This window comes from Saccopteryx bilineata, chromosome 7 (genome assembly GCF_036850765.1).
Source record: "Saccopteryx bilineata isolate mSacBil1 chromosome 7, mSacBil1_pri_phased_curated, whole genome shotgun sequence".
NCBI classification, from domain to species: domain Eukaryota; kingdom Metazoa; phylum Chordata; class Mammalia; order Chiroptera; family Emballonuridae; genus Saccopteryx; species Saccopteryx bilineata.
This window is the reverse complement of record NC_089496.1, coordinates 28,616,870-28,635,563: the sequence shown is the minus strand read 5'-3', so window position 1 is coordinate 28,635,563 and position 18,694 is coordinate 28,616,870. Positions and strand designations below refer to the sequence as shown.

Below are 18,694 nucleotides of genomic sequence, written 5' to 3'. Positions count from 1 at the left end.
AGACGGATAACAAATGAAATAGAAACAGTTATCAAAAAATTCCCAGCAAAAAAAGCCCTGAACTGGATGGCTCCACAGGCAAATTCTACCAAATATTCAAAGAAGAACTAACTCCTATCCTTCTCAAGCTATTTCAAAAATTTCAAGAGGAGGAAAGACTTCCAAGCTCCTTTTATAAGGCAAGCATTATCCTATTCCAAAACCAGGTAAAGACACTACCAAGAAAGAAAACTATAGGTCAATATTCCTGATGAACTTAGATGCTAAATTTCTCAAGAAAATATTAGCAAACCAGATCCAGCAATACAGTAAAATAATCCTACATCATGATCAAGTAGGATTTATTCTGGGGAGGCAAGGCTGGTTCAATATTTGCAATCAATCAATGTGATTCATCACATAAACAAAAGGAAGGATAAAAATCACATGATTATATCAATAGATGCAGAAAAAGCATTTGTTAAAATTTAGCACCCATTTATGATAAAAACTCTCAGCAAAGTGGAAATACAAGGAACATACCAACATAATAAAGGCCATTTATGACAAACCGACAGCCAACATCATACTCAATGGAAAAAAAATTAAAAGCAATCCCCTTAAGATCAGAAATGAGGTAGGGGTGCCCCCTTTCACCACTCTTATTCAATATAGTTCTGGAAGTCCTAGCCACAGCAATCAGACAAGAAGAAAGAAAAGGCATTCAAATTGGAAAAAAAAAAAGAAGTAAAACTATCATTATTTGCTGATGACATGATACTGTGCATAGAAAACTCTAAAGTCTTAGTCAAAAACTACTAGACCTGATAAATGAATTTGGCAGGGTGGCAGGATATAAAATCAATATTCAGAAATTAGTGGCAGTTTTATACACCAACAATAAATAGTCTGATAGAGAAATTAAGGAAACAATCCCCTTCACTATTGCAGTAACAAAAATAAAGTACCTAGGAGTAAATTTACCCAAGGAGGTAAAGGACTTGTACTCAGAAAATTATAAAACATTGATAAAAGAAATCAAGGAAGATACAAACAAGTATAAGCATATACCATGTTCATGGATAGGAAGAATAAACATCATTAAAATGTCTATATTACCCAAAGCAATTTATAAATTCAATGCAATTCCTATTAAAATACCAATAACATACTTCAAAGATATAGAACACATATTCCAAAAATTTATATGGAACCAAAAAAGAACATAAGTAGCCTCAGCAATCTTGAAAATGAAGAATAAAGTGGGAGGTATCACACTTCCTGATATCAAGTTATACTTCAAGGCCATTGTAATCAAAACAGCATGGTACTAGCATAAGAACAGGCATACAGATCAATGGAACAGAACAGAGAACCCAGAAATAAACCCAAGTCTCTATTTTCAATTGATATTTGACAAAGGAGGTAAGAGCATACAATGGAGTAAAGATAGTCACTTTAATAAATGGTGTTGGAAAAATTGGACAATTACTTGCAAAAAATTAAACTAGTCCCCCAAGTTACACCATTCACAAAGATAAACTCAAAATGGACAAAAGACTTAAATGTAAGTTGTGAAACCATACCATCTTGGAAGAAAACATAGGCAGTAAACTCTCTGCTATCTCTCGTAGCAATATTTTTGCTGATGTATCTCCACAGGCAAGTGAAATAAAGGACAAAATAAACAAATGGGACTATATCAAACCAAAAATCTTTTGTACAGCAAAACACACAATTAACAAAATAAAAAGACAGCCTACACAATGGGAGAATATATTCGCCAATCTATCTGAGAAGGGGTTAATAACCAAAATTTATAAAGAACTTCTAAAACTCAACACCAGGAAGGTAAAAAATGCAATTAAAAAATGGGAAAAGAACTAAACAGACACTTCTCCAAAGAGGACATACAGATGGCCAACAGGCATATGAAAAAACATTCAACACCACTAATCATCACAGAGATGCAAATTAAAACCTCAATGAGATACCACCTCACACCTGTCAGAATGGCGCTCATTAACAAATCAACACACAATAAGTGCTAGTGAGGGTGTGGAGAAAAGGGAATCCTCCCACACTGCTAGTAGAAACGCAGACTTGTGCAGCCACTGTGAAAAACAGTATGGAGATTCCTCAAAAAATTAAAAATGGAGCTGCCTTTTGACCCAGCTAACCCACTTTTAGGAATATATCCTAAGAATACCAAATCACTATTTCAAAAGAAGATATGCACCTCCATGATTATTGTAGCATTGTTTACAATAGCCAAGATCTGGAAACAGCCCAAGTGTCCGTCAGTGGATTAAAAAGCAGTGGTACATATACACAATGGAAAACTACACGGACATGAAAAAGAAGGAAATCTTACCTTTTGCAAAAGCATGGATGGACCTGGCGACTATTAAGCTAAATGAAATAACTCAAAAGAAAAAGACAAATATCATATGATCTCACTTATATGTGGAATCTAAGGAACAAAGTGAACTGAGGAACAGAATAGAGGCAGAGGCGTGGTCACAGGGAGTAGAGGGACAGCTGTCAGAGGGAAGGGGGATGAGGGGATGGGATTAGAGAAGGTGAAGGGATTAGTGAAATTATATATATTTAACAGAGATACAGATAACAGGACAGCAAATCCCAGAGGAAAGGAGGGTGAGAGTTAGTGAGAGGGGCTCAAAAGGGGTGTAAATAGTGACACGGTGAGGGGCATGAGGGTGTTATATTCAGTGGGACATTTGAATCCCTGTTAACACAAATTAAAATTAATAAAATTTTAATTAATTAATTAATAAAATAAAGACTTACATATCAGATATGCAAATTCCAATAATCAATCAATCAATCAATAAATGAAACTGAAAAAAAATTGCAGCAACTTGAGAAGGCAGGTGACTCCTGTCCAAAAGAACTGCCTCAACACTCTACTGGTACTGCTGGTTTTTATAGGATTCAGGGATTGTTAGTAACGACGTAAGGGGCAAAAAAAAAAAAAGAAAAAGGAAAAAGTCCATGCAATTAGTCACGTAGCAGTGTGTGTGGGAGGTGGGGGGAGAAGTTCTGTTTGCAGAAATGTCTCCTCTGCAAGTTCTCCTGATGTAGCACAGGCCTCATCAGCATGGTGTCTTAGAGACATTTTCAAGGCAGTGGGAGCAGGTGTCTCCTAGGAGCAGCTGGGGTTGTGATGCTTCTGGGAACTTCTGCAGTAGAACTCCCTGTATTTCTTAGGCAACAAAATAAAGATCAAGGTTTGTGAACTAAGCTCCTAGCTGTCTATAATGCCTTAACTCTTTGCAGAAAATTCTGTGACTCAGCCCTTACAAGAATTTTTTTTCCCCTCTTTTCCAAGTGAGAGTGGGGAGATAGAGAGACATACTCCTGCATGTGCACCAACTGGGATCCACCTGGTAACCCCCTCTGGGGCAGATGCTCTGCCCATCTTGGGCCATGCTCACAACTGAGCTACTTTTAGTGCCTGAGACAGAGGCTCCGTGGAGCCATCCTCAGCGCCAGGGGCAATGTGCTCAAACTAATTGAGCCATGGCTGTGGGAGGGGGAGAGAGAGAGAGAGAGAGAGAGAGAGAGAGAGACAGAGAAAGAAAGAAAGAGAGAGATGAGGGAGGGGTGAAGAAGCAGATGGTTGCTACTCCTGTGTCCCCTGACCAGGAAGTGAACCCAAGACATCTACACGCAGGGCCAATGCTCTACCACTGATCCAACTGGCCCGGAACCCTCACAAGAAATTATTGTAATTTAATTCCTTATATTAGAAACTGAGGTCCCAATGTTAGAGACAGAACCAAGGACTAACTTTAGATCACTCTCTCACTATATACTCTATAAATCTTTTATTATGAAAACTTTCAAAAATCACAGATGTAGAAAGACTAGAGTAATAAGCTTCTCTATACTCATCATCCAGCTTCAATAATTATTGCCTCTTGAGAAACTAATGTCCGGAGTCCTTTATAATCTTTCACAGAGCTGTTCAGAACCAGTATCTAACAGAGCACATACCCCAGGCAAAGAAATGTAAAAATAGAAAGTGAAGAATGTAGCATGATAAATAAAGGCAGGCTATCAATAAATGCCTAAAATATAAAAAGTGTGCTCAAGATGTTTTTAAAACTGTCTGGAAAACAGAGACTTGTGTCCAAAAGGACACTGTTCCTTTAAATCACTTACTGATCCCACCCAAATCTTGCACCTTGGCCAAATGCCTGACCACTCTTGTTTTAACTTAGTCTAATAAACATGAAAAAAAAAAAGATTGCAACAGATCCAAAGCAAAGACAATTTTTATTTCCCACAGAGCAGACAACTATCCAATAGCCAACTCCATCCCCAGCGATGGTCCCTGCTGTTGGCATTTGCTTACTCAGTCTCTAATTCCTGCTTGACAGACTTTATAAGGTAAGACATAACTGCTTTGTTTTAGTCCCTTGTAATCAGAGAGGACCATGAGGAACTGTGGAAGACTAAATCATTTAAATACTTACTCTGTGAAGAAACTTATCAAAAATCTTTATCCTCTGCTATTATTTTATTTTGGTTATTTTTTTTAAAAGATTTTATTTATTCATTATAGAGAGGGGAGAGAGAGAGAGAAAGAGAAGGGGGGAGGAGCAGAAAGCATCAACTCCCATATGTGCCTTGACCAGGCAAGCCCAGGATTTTTGAACCAGCAACCTCAGCGTTTCCAGGTTGACACTTTATCCACTGTGCCACCACAGGTCAGGCTTATTTTGGTTATTAAAGAAGATGAATAATTGTAAAATTTCAAAATGTAGAAATTTAAAATTTATCTTAAAGTTATTTTAAAATAAATTTAAACTTACAATCTAACTGAATAGCACTACAATGATGTTAATATCTTTGGGGGCATTGTTTTCTTAATTTATAACTAAGTATTAACTGCAAAATACCTTAAAACTTGGCTAGTTTGACAATTTGAACAAACTACTGCTCAGAAAAATGAGGGGATATTTCAAAATGAATTTGAAGTGGTTAAAAAAAAGCATTTGATTTTTTTTTATTAAACAAGAACATCAGAAAAGTAAACAAAAAGTCAAAGAAAGTTCCATTATGCAAATGAGATGCAAAACCAACTTTTATTTCATTGGTGAAAATGCACTATACAAAAGGCTGAAAGTACTGGAGTATCTGCATGTTCCCTGATCCCCTAATTTTTGTGAGCAGTATATTTATCCATCATTTTTTCTTTACATAGAAACAAATGAGATGCAAACACTGTGAGTAAAATTGGCAAACTGCTCAAAGATCATTTCACTATGAAAACTCATAAAATATAGTCTTTTGTAGTTATTTATGCTGGTGTTTACCCCAAATAAATTTTACGCAACAAAGGCAAAAACATGGCACTTGGTTTATATTTCTTTCATTTAACTAATGACATTTTCCCCCTGAAACCTATTTTACTTTTATGTGATATTTAAATGAGAGAAAGGTGGAATTATTTAAAATGGAGGCAAAATAAAACATGGTAAAGTAATTAGAAATAGGTGAGCTTTTGAGATGCCAAACTAATAAAGATTTTCGGAACGCAAGAAAACAAAAACACTAACAAAAGAAAAAAGATGTAAGTATGTTCCCTTGCTAATATCAAAAAGAAACAGAAAGGAGTACCAAGCTTTGTTCTGAGAGAGCTAAATAAAAAATGCTAGTCCTGGCCAGGTGCTCAGTTGGTTAGAGCATTGTCCCCATAAACCAAGGTTGTGGGTTCAATCTCCAGTCAGGGCACATGTAAGACTCAACCAATAAATGCATATATAAGTGGAATAACAAATTAATATTTTTCTTTCCCTCTCTTTCTTCCCCTCTCTCTCTTTTTAAAGATCAATTTTAAAAAAAGGTTAGAACGAATTGTAACAAAATATGAGATATTGTGATTATTATTAATGATCAAGTTGTGTTAGAGAATGTTGCCTATACGGAGGTTCAGGTAGGAACTCATAATTATATGTCAAGACAACTGTATGAGCAGGTGCTTAGTTTTAGAAAAAAGGTAAGTCTTTATTTAAAGCCAGCATTTTCAAAGCCTAAATTGAGACCTACAAATGAGAAGAAAGTGGTTTTCTTTCAAGATCCCTCATGGTTATCACCTTCTTCAGGTTTTTGAAGAGTCATCTTGATCCTGTAGCTTGTACAAATAATGTTCTCAATGAAATTAAAGTTCTCAATGAAAGTCAAGTCTCAGTCTCCTGTTCACAAAACTGCTGAGAAGCTCTTTCTGGTATATGCTCAATGAAAGAGAAAAGTCACATGTAATATCAGGGACATGATGCTATTCCTCTTCCCCCTCTGAAAATGCAATAGCAGCTATGTTTTGCTGCATAGACTTATCCTTACACTAATCTTCAGAAATTAACTTGAACATCCTTTTGTATTCTTCTCTTCAGTTAGCAAGGAGATTACATCCAGAGGACCCTGGATGTCCTCTGTGTATTCTATTTCCTTAGGACAATTCTTGTGGGTTTTTTTTTTTACCTTAAATAACAGTTTTATTATTTTTGTAGGGTTTTACTTAATATTTTTTGTTCTTTTTAAAAAATTTATAAATAAATTTTTATTAATTTTAATGGGGTGACATCAATAAATCAGGGTACATATATTCAAAGAAAACATGTCCAGGTTATCTTGTCCTTCAATTATGTTGCATACCCATCACCCAAAGTCAGATTGTCCTCCGTCACCTTCTATCTAGTTTTCTTTGTGCCCCTCCCCCTCCCCCTTCCCCTCTCCCTCCTGTCTTCACATCTTAGCATACGTGGTCTGAAGAGACATTTGGTCAGTTGCTCTTGATGTCCTTGCTAGCAGAGATGCTTGTCCTTACTGATACAAATTCAGCCGAATAAAGTTCCTGCTAGATGATGCTATTTGAGAAACAGACTGTGGCATGGAGCCATCCATTGGTTCATCCCCAACCCAACAGCTTTGCTTCCCTGTGGGGGTCCTCCATCTGGCAGGTATGAAAGAAGTCAGTCACCCATCTCATTTTTCACTGCTTTTGCATATATTTCTTCTCCCTACTCAGAGTCTGGAAAAATTGTGTTCACGATTTCCCAGCTCCCATTCCCTGAAGGCAAGGTGCCAAAGAAGGAAAATGTGATTCCTTTCCCAGAACTTCTGAAGTCAATATAGTTTAAGCAGGCAAACATTTCCAAACCATGGAGAACATTGATTCGAAATAAGATTTCTTATTTCCATTATTGAGTATAGGGAGCTATCCACACTTGCGTCTTTTCTTACCAGGGAGGTGTGTGAATTTAAAAAGTCATTAGGTGTATAACTGGGCATATTGAGTGATGGAGATAGCTGAAGATTTTAATAAAGGATTGCTCCTTCCTCCCTCCTTCCCTTCCCTTCCCTTCCCTTCCCTTCCCTTCCCTTCCCTTCCCTTCCCTTCCCTTCCCTTCCCTTCCCTTCCCCTTCCCCTTCCCCTTCCCCTTCCCCTTCCCCTTCCCCTTCCTTCCTTCCTTCCTTCCTTCCTTCCTTCCTTCCTTCCTTCCTTCCTCCCTCCCTCCCTCCCTCCCTCCCTCCCTCCCTCCCTCCCTCCCTCCCTCCCTCCCTCCCTTCCTTCCTTCCTTCCTTCCTTCCTTCCTTCCTTCCTTCCTTCCTTCCTTCCTTCCTTCCTTCCTGAGAGAGGTAGGGAAAGAGAGACAGAGAGACAGGAACATCGAGTTGTTCCTGTATGTACCCTGAGTGGGGATCAAACTGGCAACCTCTGTGCTTTGGGATGACACTTCAACCAACTGACACCTCAACCAGCCAGGGCTTCATGTTTTATTTATTGATTGATTTTTAAAGAGACAGAGAGAGGGGAGGGGAAAAGGAAGCATTCCTTTGTTGTTCCACTCAGTCATGCATTCACTGGTAGCTTCCCATGTGTGCCCCCAGCAGGGATTGAACTCACAATCTTGTTGTTTTGGGACAGTGCTCTACCGACTGAGCTAAAGGGCCTGGGCCAGGATTGAATTTTGTATTCTTAATTTACGCAGAAAAATAGTTTCACATATCTGCTCAGAAGGGGTGATTCCTGATCCCAAGTCCTATTTCTGTCCGTTAGCTGGTAGAACAATGTTGCTTAGCAAGTCTATTTTTGCTCTCATATTCTTTTGACTTACTGTACTGGATAAGAATGTGGTCCAGCCTGGAATTCTGGTGGAGATACAGTTTCCAGAAATAAGAGAATAAAAGAGGAATGGGATTCTATGGAAAGAAAAGGGCAACTTAATTTTTGACTTGACGTCTGAACTCACTGAAGTTATGCATATAAATAGTAAGACTAAAATGGTGATGATTCTCTACAACTCTGTAAAAATACTGGGATTGTCAGGATTTAGTTATAATGAAAATGAATGAAACAACCATGTAACAGTCTGGATGTGGAAACGTCAAAGCAGACCCTATGATCGAACCATAGTCACCATATGGAATGGGACTGAAATGTTTTAAATGCCTCTCCCAACTCCCTGCTTCCCATAATAAAATAGGAAATTCACACTACTTAGATGTGACTCCTTGACTTATAGAAATATTCACGAATAAATGTTTGGCTGTGGTGCCATGATTTATTTGGATTCGAAACTTTTAAAATGTCAATGTGCATAGTGTTCTATTAATATGAATGAAAACTCTTCTCTAGCCATGCGCCAGTTTTTATTTCTGCTGGATTGGAATTAAAATAGCAAACATTATGTCTCATTAAAGTATTTATAACTAATTTTTCTTTGAAAGGTGCTACAGGCAGATGATTTCTCACCATCTACCAAAATGTGGAACGGAAACTTCGTCTTCTATCTCCTGCTTTCGCCAGCTTTTCTGAGCCAAACCATATGTGCACAAAGACGGAAAGGATCCAGGTCCAATTTACTGGCAAGGAAAAATGATCTCCAGGGTAAAAAAAAAAAAAAAGGGTTTTGTTTTCGTTTTTAATGATTAGTTTTAGCCTGTTAAAACACAAATATGCATTTTTACCAGTAGCATTGGATGTAAATAGCAAACAACACACACACACACACACACACACCACATGCATATATGTGACATTCTACTTTGATGTTATTATATTGATAATAATACACCTAACATACTTATAGGACATACCTATAAAAACATCATAGTTTTTAAAGCACCTGTACATTTATCATCACAGTTAAGCTTCACTGTAATCTTATAACAAGTAATAGAGATCGCCACTTTCATATAAACAGTTGCCCTGGCCCGTTGGCTCAGCGGTAGAGCGTCGGCCTAGCGTGCGGAGGACCCGGGTTCGATTCCCGGCCAGGGCACACAGGAGAAGCGCCCATTTGCTTCTCTACCCCTCCGCTGCGCTTTCCTCTCTGTCTCTCTCTTCCCCTCCCGCAGCCAAGGCTCCATTGGAGCAAAGATGGCCCGGGCGCTGGGGATGGCTCTGTGGCCTCTGCCTCAGGCGCTAGAGTGGCTCTGGTCGCAATATGGCAACGCCCAGGATGGGCAGAGCATCGCCCCCTGGTGGGCAGAGCGTCGCCCCATGGTGGGCGTATCGGGTGGATCCCGGTCGGGCGCATGCGGAAGTCTGTCTGTCTCTCCCCGTTTCTAGCTTCAGAAAAATGAAAAAAAATAAAAAAAATAAATAAACAGTCGAGGCCCAGAGAGGTTAAGAGGCACATTCAAGGCTGTAGGAAAATGAACTAGTAAGAGAGACCTAAAATTCAATCTGAAATTCTCTGCTTTTAAGTTTCTTTCTCCTTTACCATTGCTGCAAAGTGACGTGTATAAGCCATTTCCCCCCTTAATTAAAAATAGTTAACAAAATAAATAAAACTACAAAACACCAAAACAAGCAAGCTGGGGTCTCACCAACATGATAGACAGCTTGAGAAATAGGTGGAGTAGTATTTATTTCTAGACAACTTTGCCCACTGTTTGTTGAATTTTCAAACTACGATGCACTTCTTTCCTCCCATTTTAAGCAGGTTTTATTTTGGGAAGATGCTCAGAATATATGCTGTAATTTTTTAAATTATTGCTTTTGATTTGCATGAGTTTACAAAAGAGAAAGAATGTGTAGACTTGAAAAGAATGTGTAGTTCTTTACACCTTAAGTCCTATCTATAAGGTGCTTCTCTTTCTCACTTCCCTCTCCTCTCAAAAACCAACCATACACAACATACCTCCTCAGGGCTTTCCTAATGCAATACTATTTCACGAGGAGATACCAGTATTTTGCCTAACCGATTTGTTCTATTTCAGACTCCACTTGTTTCATAGATGTTGTCTTCATCGTGGACAGCTCTGAAAGTTCTAAAATTGATCTCTTTGATAAACAGAAAGAGTTTGTGGATAGCTTGAGTGACAATGTTTTCCAATTGACCCCAGTTTACTCCCTGAAATACGACATCAAACTTGCAGCCCTTCAGTTTAGTAGCTCTGTCCAAATTGATCCACCCTTTTCTTCTTGGAAGGATCTACAGACTTTTAAGCAGAGGGTCAAGTCTATGAATTTCATTGGGCAAGGTACTTTCTCCTATTTTGCCATCTCCAATGCCACTAAGCTACTTAAGAAAGAAGGACGTAAAAACAGTGTCAAAGTTGCTTTGCTGATGACTGATGGCATTGACCATCCAAAGAATCCAGATGTTCAAAGTATTTCTGAAGACGCCAGAGCTGCAGGAATATTATTTATCACCATTGGACTTTCTACTGTAGTCAATGAAGCCAAACTTCGTTTGATATCTGGGGAATCATCTAGTGAACCCATTCTTCTATTGAGTGATCCAGCCCTTGTAGATAAAATTCAGGATCGCCTGGTAGGTATCTAATGATTTGGATATATATATATATATATATACACACACACACACACACACATATATATGTATATATATGATATTTCTTAATATTTTTATTATAAATTCTGTAAGAATAGATACTGGGTCAAAAAAATGAAAGGAAAAAGAAAACCCACCTTAGAAATGGAAAGCCAACTCTTTCCAAAGTCCCTTGCTACTTCCTTGAGAGTTTACACCAGAAAAACTGGAGAAGTATTAGGCTCATTCTCTAGAATTGCATTCCTAACTTTATCCCTAGCCTATGCTGAGGAGTTGGGAAGGAATACTTTCCAATGATACACTTCAGACTCCTGTTTATACATCCTGGGCTCATTGAACACTGCTGACTTGTGTGCAATTTGCAGTCAACTTGTAGTCTGCTTTAAATCGATCTTTTTCCCTTTTTATGTGTGCAAAGATATTTTTGACTTTGTATCACATATTGCCATATTATGCTCAAGCAGAGTTCATAGACTTTCAATCTCTTAAAAAAAAAACTGTCTGATTGTTTCTTAGGTGCTAATAGGGCCACCCAATGTAAAATCACCCACAACTGCAGTCACCCAACAGTTTCTCCCATCAGATCAAGGAGTCCCCCTCGCCTGGTCTGATTGGCTGTGTCAATGCTTTTTTCTTTATTGGTTGGTCAGCTGTGTTAAGAACTTTTCCTTGCAGCTTGGTGAAACACAAGGAAGAGCAATCAAAATAAAATCTTTCTTCGTAATATATATTTCTCAAGGAAAACACTCCTGGAGAAAAAGTGGTTGAGTCATTGTGTTAAAAATTGATTTTCTTAAAAATAATGAGTTTCTTTTATTTCTGGTTTTCATTGAATTTACTGGCGTGACATTGGTTAACAAAATTATTTAGGTTTCAGGCCTACAATTCCATAATACATCATCCTTATACAGTATTGTGTGTTTACCACCCCAAGTCAAGTCTCCTTCCATCACCATTTAAACTCCACTTTATCCTCTTCTAGCTCTCCCCACTCCCTTTCTCTCTGGTGGTCACTATGCTGTTGTGTGACTCTAAGTTTTTTGAGAGCAAGACAAATGTGTCCTTTAGGTACTGAGCATTTTATATGGCTGTTTTCTGCAGGTTGGAAAAAACCTCAGGCTTCGTTTCAGAGATTGTTTACTGCTTTGTCCCTCCCCCCAATCTTTTTCTCCAACATTACTCTTAATTCTTACACAGTTGCTGTCAGCAGAGACCCTGAGTTCGTCTTATTGAAATACTAATTATCATGTCTAGAGTGCTCTGTGTATCAGGCATTGTTCTGAGCACTAAACATATTTTATTTCATTCCATGCTTACAATAATCTTGTGATGTAGGTACTGTTATTATTATCATTTTATAATAGAAAATTTAAGGCCAGAAAAAGAACCCAGAGTTTGCGTGCTTAATCTGTAAAGTTTTACTGAGAACAGAAGAGCAGGGGTTAATGTTACTCTGAGCATCTCTTTTGTGAGAGAGAACTGTGCAGGGTGCTTGGCTAACTGCCTAGTCATTTACAGCCTGTGCTGTAATTTCGGGAGTCCTCACCAAGGCCCTGAAAGCAGAGGGTCCTAGCATGTGCAGTAGAGAACCCCAGGGTGTGGTAATGAGTTGCCTGTTGCTGACTGTATGTAGAAGATGCAGGACAGGAGCTCCTTGTTTTGGCCAGATGTGAAGGCTCAGGAGGTTTGTACTCCCTCCAGACACACCCTTGCCAAGAGCTCCTGTACAACTGAGGACACGGGCTCTTGGCAGTCGACTGGAAGTAAGACTGTTTGCTCGTTTCTGGGGAAACCCCAAAATGACCAAGCGTCCTAATGACTCTGCTCTTCCTCAGCATCCTGTGATTTCAGCCTGTTTGTTCAGATGGCAGCTCTGTGAACAAGCCACTACTTGGAAGGAGATGCTGCTTTCCAAACACTTCCAGAATCCAAAGGGTTTATCGGGCTCTCAAATAAAGATACACCAAGGGTCAATGTTGCAGATTGCCACTTCAAGAAGGAAGCGCTTGACTTTTCATCAGACCATTGGAAAAATTCCTTATCTAATTTATTTCTATTACATCACTAGTTAACTTTTTTATCCCCCCTTTTTTTGGAGGGTGAGAGGAGGGGAGATAGTGAAGCAAACTCCCAGATGCACCCCAACCAGGATTCACCCAGCAACCCCATCTGGGGCTGATGCTTGAGTACCAAGCTATTTTTAGCACCTGAGGCTGACACACTCAGACCAACTGAACTATTCTCTGCACTTGGGGTCCTACTCAGACCAACTGAGGTACTGGCTGTGAGAGGGAAAGAGGGAGAGAAGGGGGAGAGGGAGGAGGTGAGAAGCAGATGGCCACTTCTCCTGTGTGCCCTGACTGGGAATCAAACCTGGGACATCCATACTCCAGGCCAATGCTCTATCCACTGACCTGCCAGCCAGGGCAAATATTTTAACATTTTATTTTGAAATAATTATTTAGTTGACTTTAAAAAATAAGTTAATTAGCTATAATTTCTGAACAAAACTGCATTTACTTAAAGTACACAATTCCATAAGTTTTTTTTGTTTTTGTTTTTGTTTTTTTGTATTTTTCTGAAGCTGGAAACTGGGAGAGACAGTCAGACAGACTCCTGCATGCGCCTGACCAGGATCCACCCAGCACACCCACCAGGGGGTGATGCTCTACCCACCAGGGAGCGATGCTCTGCCCCTCCAGGGTGTCGCTCTGTTGTGACCAGAGCCACTCTAGTGCCTGGGGCAGAGGCCAAGGAGCCATCCCCAGCACCTGGGCCATCTTTGCTCCAATGGAGCCTCACTGCAGGAGGGGAAGAGAGAGACAGAGAGGAAGGAGAGGAGGAGGGGTGGAGAAGCAGATGGGCGCTTCTCCTGTGTGCCCTGGCCGGGAATTGAACCCGGGACTTCTGCACACCAGGCCGACGCTCTACCACTGAGCCAACCGGCCAGGGCCACAATTCCATAAGTTTTGATAGATGTATATACCCAGGAAACCACCCCCTAAGTTTTTTCATGTACCTTTGTAATACGTCCTTCACTTGCCCCGGGCTACTACAGATGTTGACTTCTCACTCTAGATTAGTGCACATATTCTAGAATTTTACATAAATAAACTCATACAGTGTGCTCCCTTTTTGTGTCAGGCTTTGTATTCCCAGCATAATGATTTTAAACTTTATTTGGGTTGTTTTTTTGTGTCAGCACATTATTCCTTTTTATTGCAGAGCAGACTTTAGTTGAATTTATGGACATTAGTGTCTGCCATGAATAGATTTTGCAGGAGCCAAGGCGAAATAAGGAAATCTTGCGCATCCTTAACACCCCTAGTAGGAAGTGTTATGTAAAATCCCCATGAAAACATTTCAGTTCTAAATCACCCAAGAGAGATTTATCATTCTAAAATGAAAAATAGTTCCTCTTTCTGTCCTATTATAATTTACATAACAGATTGAAATCTAAGAAACTCAACTCAACCTCCTGGATATATTACTTTGAGCCTATAGAAGTAATAGGCTTTAGAAGAGCAAAAATGAGTGTGTGGAGATTAAGAAATTTTTTTTTTATTCAATCACTTTTGATGTTAAAAATTTTTAAAAACCTTTATGGGAATAAAGGTAGTCTTTTTCTCTGATGATTATTGGTCTTTTTCTCTGATGATTATTAAGAAAAACATCATTTTAGCGTATCTCTTTACATACCAAAAAGAGATCAACTTGATAATTGCTGCATCATTTTTAGAATCCTGTGCTTTATTAATTTATTAATTACAGTCCACTTCCCAGTTTTTCAAGGCTCCCTTTCTTTAGAGTCTTATTTCTATTGTCTGTTTAAGATTTTTGTGTCTTGTTAAAGCTGCAACTGTTTTTGTCATAGAGTTTGTAATCCTTGCCTGCTAAGTTATTTTCATCCCATTTGCCGACATGCTGTATACCTCTGACAGCTTCCTGGTATTTCCTCTCTTTCCTTTTTATAGCATTGACCTCACTATTATTCACCAAATTGGCCATTCTGTTCTAGCCTTCTCCTTACACATTTATGCCATCATGAAACTCTGGCTCCAAGAATAAAATGCACCTTCTTTGGCTATACTGAGGACCTTTATCTATTTATCTTTTTTATTTAAAATACAGTATTGGCCCTGGCCGGTTTTCTCAGTGGTAGATCGTCAGCCTGGTGTGCAGGAGTCCCGGGTTCGATTCCTGGCCAGGGCACACAGGAGAAGCGCCCATCTGCTTCTCCACCCCTCCCCCTCTCCTTCCTCTCTGTCTCTCTCTTCCCCTCCCCCAGCCAAGGCTCTATTGGAGCAAAGTTTGCCCGGGCGGTGAGGATGGCTCTGTGGCCTCTACCTCAGGCGCTAGAATGGCTCTGATGCGGCAGAGCGATGCCCCAGATGGCAGAGCATCGCCCCCTGGTGGGCATGCCAGGTGGATCCTGGTCGGGCACATGCGGGAGTCTGTCTGCCTCCCCGTTTCCAACTTCGGAAAAATCCAAAAAAAAAAAAAAATACAGTATCCACCTAGACCTTAACTGAACATGCCCATCCCTCTGGTGTTGACCATCTTCTCCCTCTATCCTGCCGCTCAGCCCAAGAGCTGCCACTATGCCCCAAGGTCTCTGCTCTGTCCATGTGGGTTCCTCTGTCTGCACCTCTCAAATGTCCTTTCTCACTGCTCCTTTTGTCTTATGGCCCACACTAGTCTTTGTGACTTTTTTCCTCATAAACTTTGACATATAGAACAACATTCCATCAGAGAGTTGGCCCTTCGCATTCTTCCCTTCATAATTGTCTAGGAAATCCACCTATTCCAAGAAACGATCTAGTTATTGCCTCCGTTCCGAGCTAGAGCTCCTTCCCACGCTGCTTGCTATGAGCTGTCTGTTTTCTGTCACTGGGGCTTAAGACTGAGTATGCCCTTAAGGATGGAGCTTTGTTCATTGTTTGAAACAATCTTATCTATTGTGCAATTTTGGGTCCATTTATGTTCCCATAGAAATATAAATTCCAACACACAAAATATCAAATGAGTTCCAAAAATAATTAGTGTTGTTATGGTTTTAATCCTCATGGCACATATTTTTAGACAGTACTATGGCAAAGTGGAAGTTGAATTCTTAAAGGAAGAGCTAGAAAATTGTAAAATTACACATCAGTCACAGTCGCAGCTAAACTCATGAGTGTAAAATTGATATGGATATTGCTTATTGTAAAATGACTATAAAGTAACAAAATATTGAAATGTTCTTCATTTCACTAATTCTCAAATATTCCAATTTCACTTGTATTATTAGTTGTCTTATTGTCTCTCTTGAATTCCTTTCAAATTCCTTTTCCCTCTCTCCCTCCCAGAAAAAAACCAAGTTTATGACATGTTTTAAATATTTCCGTAATTTGGATCACATTGCTTTTTCATTCAATGTTCTTGGAAATTTTTTTGTACATTGAAATATGTAGATATAAATACATTTTTCTAGCTGCCAAATTATTTCACGTATTTATCCATGATACTGTTGGTGGATATTTTAATCATTTCCAATTTTTTACTGCTAAAAATATTGATTGCCGAAATGTACAAGTACAAGAATTTCCGTAGGTTATGTCTGGAAAGGTTAGGATAACGGGTGGAAACAAGGACTTTTCCTGGACAACCTCAGCATACACAGCAGCGTTCTAGGCACAGCCAAATAACCCGGAGAGGCGTAATGCCGTCTTACACTGAGACTGCCATCGCACCTGGGTTTCCACTTCTCCGCGTGACGTGCTAGGTCTTAATGACTCATCTTTAGTACTTCATCTGCTTTCAGCCTGGATTTACACTGGCTAGTAATTTAAAATCATTGGGTTGGCAGGGAGTGAGTGAAGAAAGGGGGGAAAAGACCATAGGTGAAACACTAAATTGTGTATAGGGTTGGTAGACAGAGTTTTATAGCTCCCAAAATTTTGTGGTCAAACTTTCTCACTTTATATATGTGGAAAATGAACTAGAAAGAGTACATGACTTGCTCAAGGCCACATCAGTTCTTAAAGGTAGAAAGAGAATTAAAACCCTGGATGATACTCAATGCCCAGCCTAACTTTCCTTCCTGCCAAATGGAGCCACTTAAAGCAGTTTGCTATATCTCCCATCTATATTATCAGTTTGTAGGGAAATATAGATAAAGTAAAAATCCTCAAAAAAATGAAAAATAAAACTGCCTTATGATCCAGATATTTTATTTCTGGGAAAATATCTGAAGAATCCCACAATACTGATTCGAAAGAATATATGTATCCTATGTTCACTGCAGTGTTATTTATAATAGTCAAGATTTGGAAGCAGCCCAAGTGCCCATCAATAGATGAGTGGATAAAAAAGCTGTGGTACCTTTACACAATGGAATACTATGCAGTCATAAAAAGAAGGAAATGTTACCCTTAGTGATAGCATAGATGGACCTGGAGAGTATTATGCTAAGTAAAATAAGCCAGTCAGAGAACAATAGGTACCATATGATTTCACTCATATGTGCAATCCAATTAACAAAGTGAACAAGCAAAATAGAAACAGACTCATAGAGTGCTGGCTGACAGCTATCAGATGGAGGGATTGCTGGGCTGGGTGAAAAAAGGTAAAGGGATTAAGAAGGAAAAAACAACTCAGACACAGACAATAGCATGATGATTACCAGAAGGAAAGGAGGGTTGTGGGAGGAGATAGAAGAGGGTTAAGGGGGGGTTAACGGTGATGGAAGGAGACTTGACTTGGGGCGGTGAACACACAGTACAGTGTACAGACAATATATTATAGAATTGTACACCTGAAAACTATAATTTTATTAACAAATGTCACCTCAGTAAATTAAATAATAATAATAATAATAATAAAGTAAAAACAAAACTACAGGGATGTGGAGTCCTCATAAAAGTACAACGCTGATTTATCTTGAACTGCCTCATTACATCCTTCACTTTTAATATCTTGCAACAAATATTCTAGAGCATTTTATTTCCGCTTTTTATTTTATCGTAATTATGTTACCCCTTCTGATTCAGTTATAAGGCATGACTTTGACACATAATATCTACCTTAAGAAAGCAATAATCCTATCTGTAAACATAGGTAGTTTTTCCGAGTTTGACTTCAGACATGGCCTTCCGGACACTTGTCAGATGATACCCACTGAGTGTGGAGTAAGGTGGTGAGGTATAGATATTGGATAAAAACTAGATTGTGTTCTCTAAAATTCGAAATTTAAAGTAATTTTGAAAATTATTCTGGCTAATTCATTTCTGTGTGGGTTAAGTATGAAGTAGCACTGAACTTGGTCAGGCAGCTCAGCTCAAGTGTGTGAGCTTGGATAAGTCACAACACTGCAGACTAAGTTTCCTTATTGCAAAATGACAGGTTTAACCTGATTGTCTTCTAAAGCTCATTAATATTTCATGAAGTTATAACCCTAAAACTAGGTTTCCAAATGAATGCATATATAAATATGGAAAAATAAAAGAAGAAAAAACACACAATTATTTATTCTAAGTCTTTGTAACTAAAAGTAAGAAATTTCTTCCTATGACTGATTAAGCTTATAACCAAATTAAGCTTGTAGTCAGATCATACTGCTGACAAAGGAAATCAAAATAAGCATAGGATGCAATAGAATAAAGTTCAGAGAAAACAGAATAACTTTAATGTTAGTGCCCTTCATGTCCTGTTATTATATGGCTCAGGGTATAGGGTATTCCTCAGGTGGTTGGCTGATTGGCTTCATTGCTTCCACAAGGTTAAAAAGGCTGAATTGCTATTCTTGAAAATTGCATATCCCATAGGGAATAATTAAGACTAATGAGAAGTTGGAAGCAGAACCATGAATTGAGTTAATGTTTCATTCCTTTTTCCCTCCT

At 38.9% G+C, this 18,694-nt stretch overlaps 1 protein-coding gene across 1 annotated transcript in view; it reads left to right on the top strand.

Annotated features, from left to right (window-relative positions):
• Nucleotides 1-4,256: 4,256 nt before the first annotated feature.
• The window catches only part of COL28A1 (collagen type XXVIII alpha 1 chain), a 171,611-nt gene continuing 157,173 nt past the window's right edge, over nt 4,257-18,694 (top strand). The window contains exons 1-3 of the mRNA XM_066240125.1: nt 4,257-4,395; nt 8,740-8,899; nt 10,237-10,793. Coding sequence (XP_066096222.1) covers nt 8,776-8,899; nt 10,237-10,793 — 681 coding nt within the window. The 5' untranslated portion in view covers nt 4,257-4,395; nt 8,740-8,775. The remainder of the gene's footprint in view (nt 4,396-8,739; nt 8,900-10,236; nt 10,794-18,694) is intronic.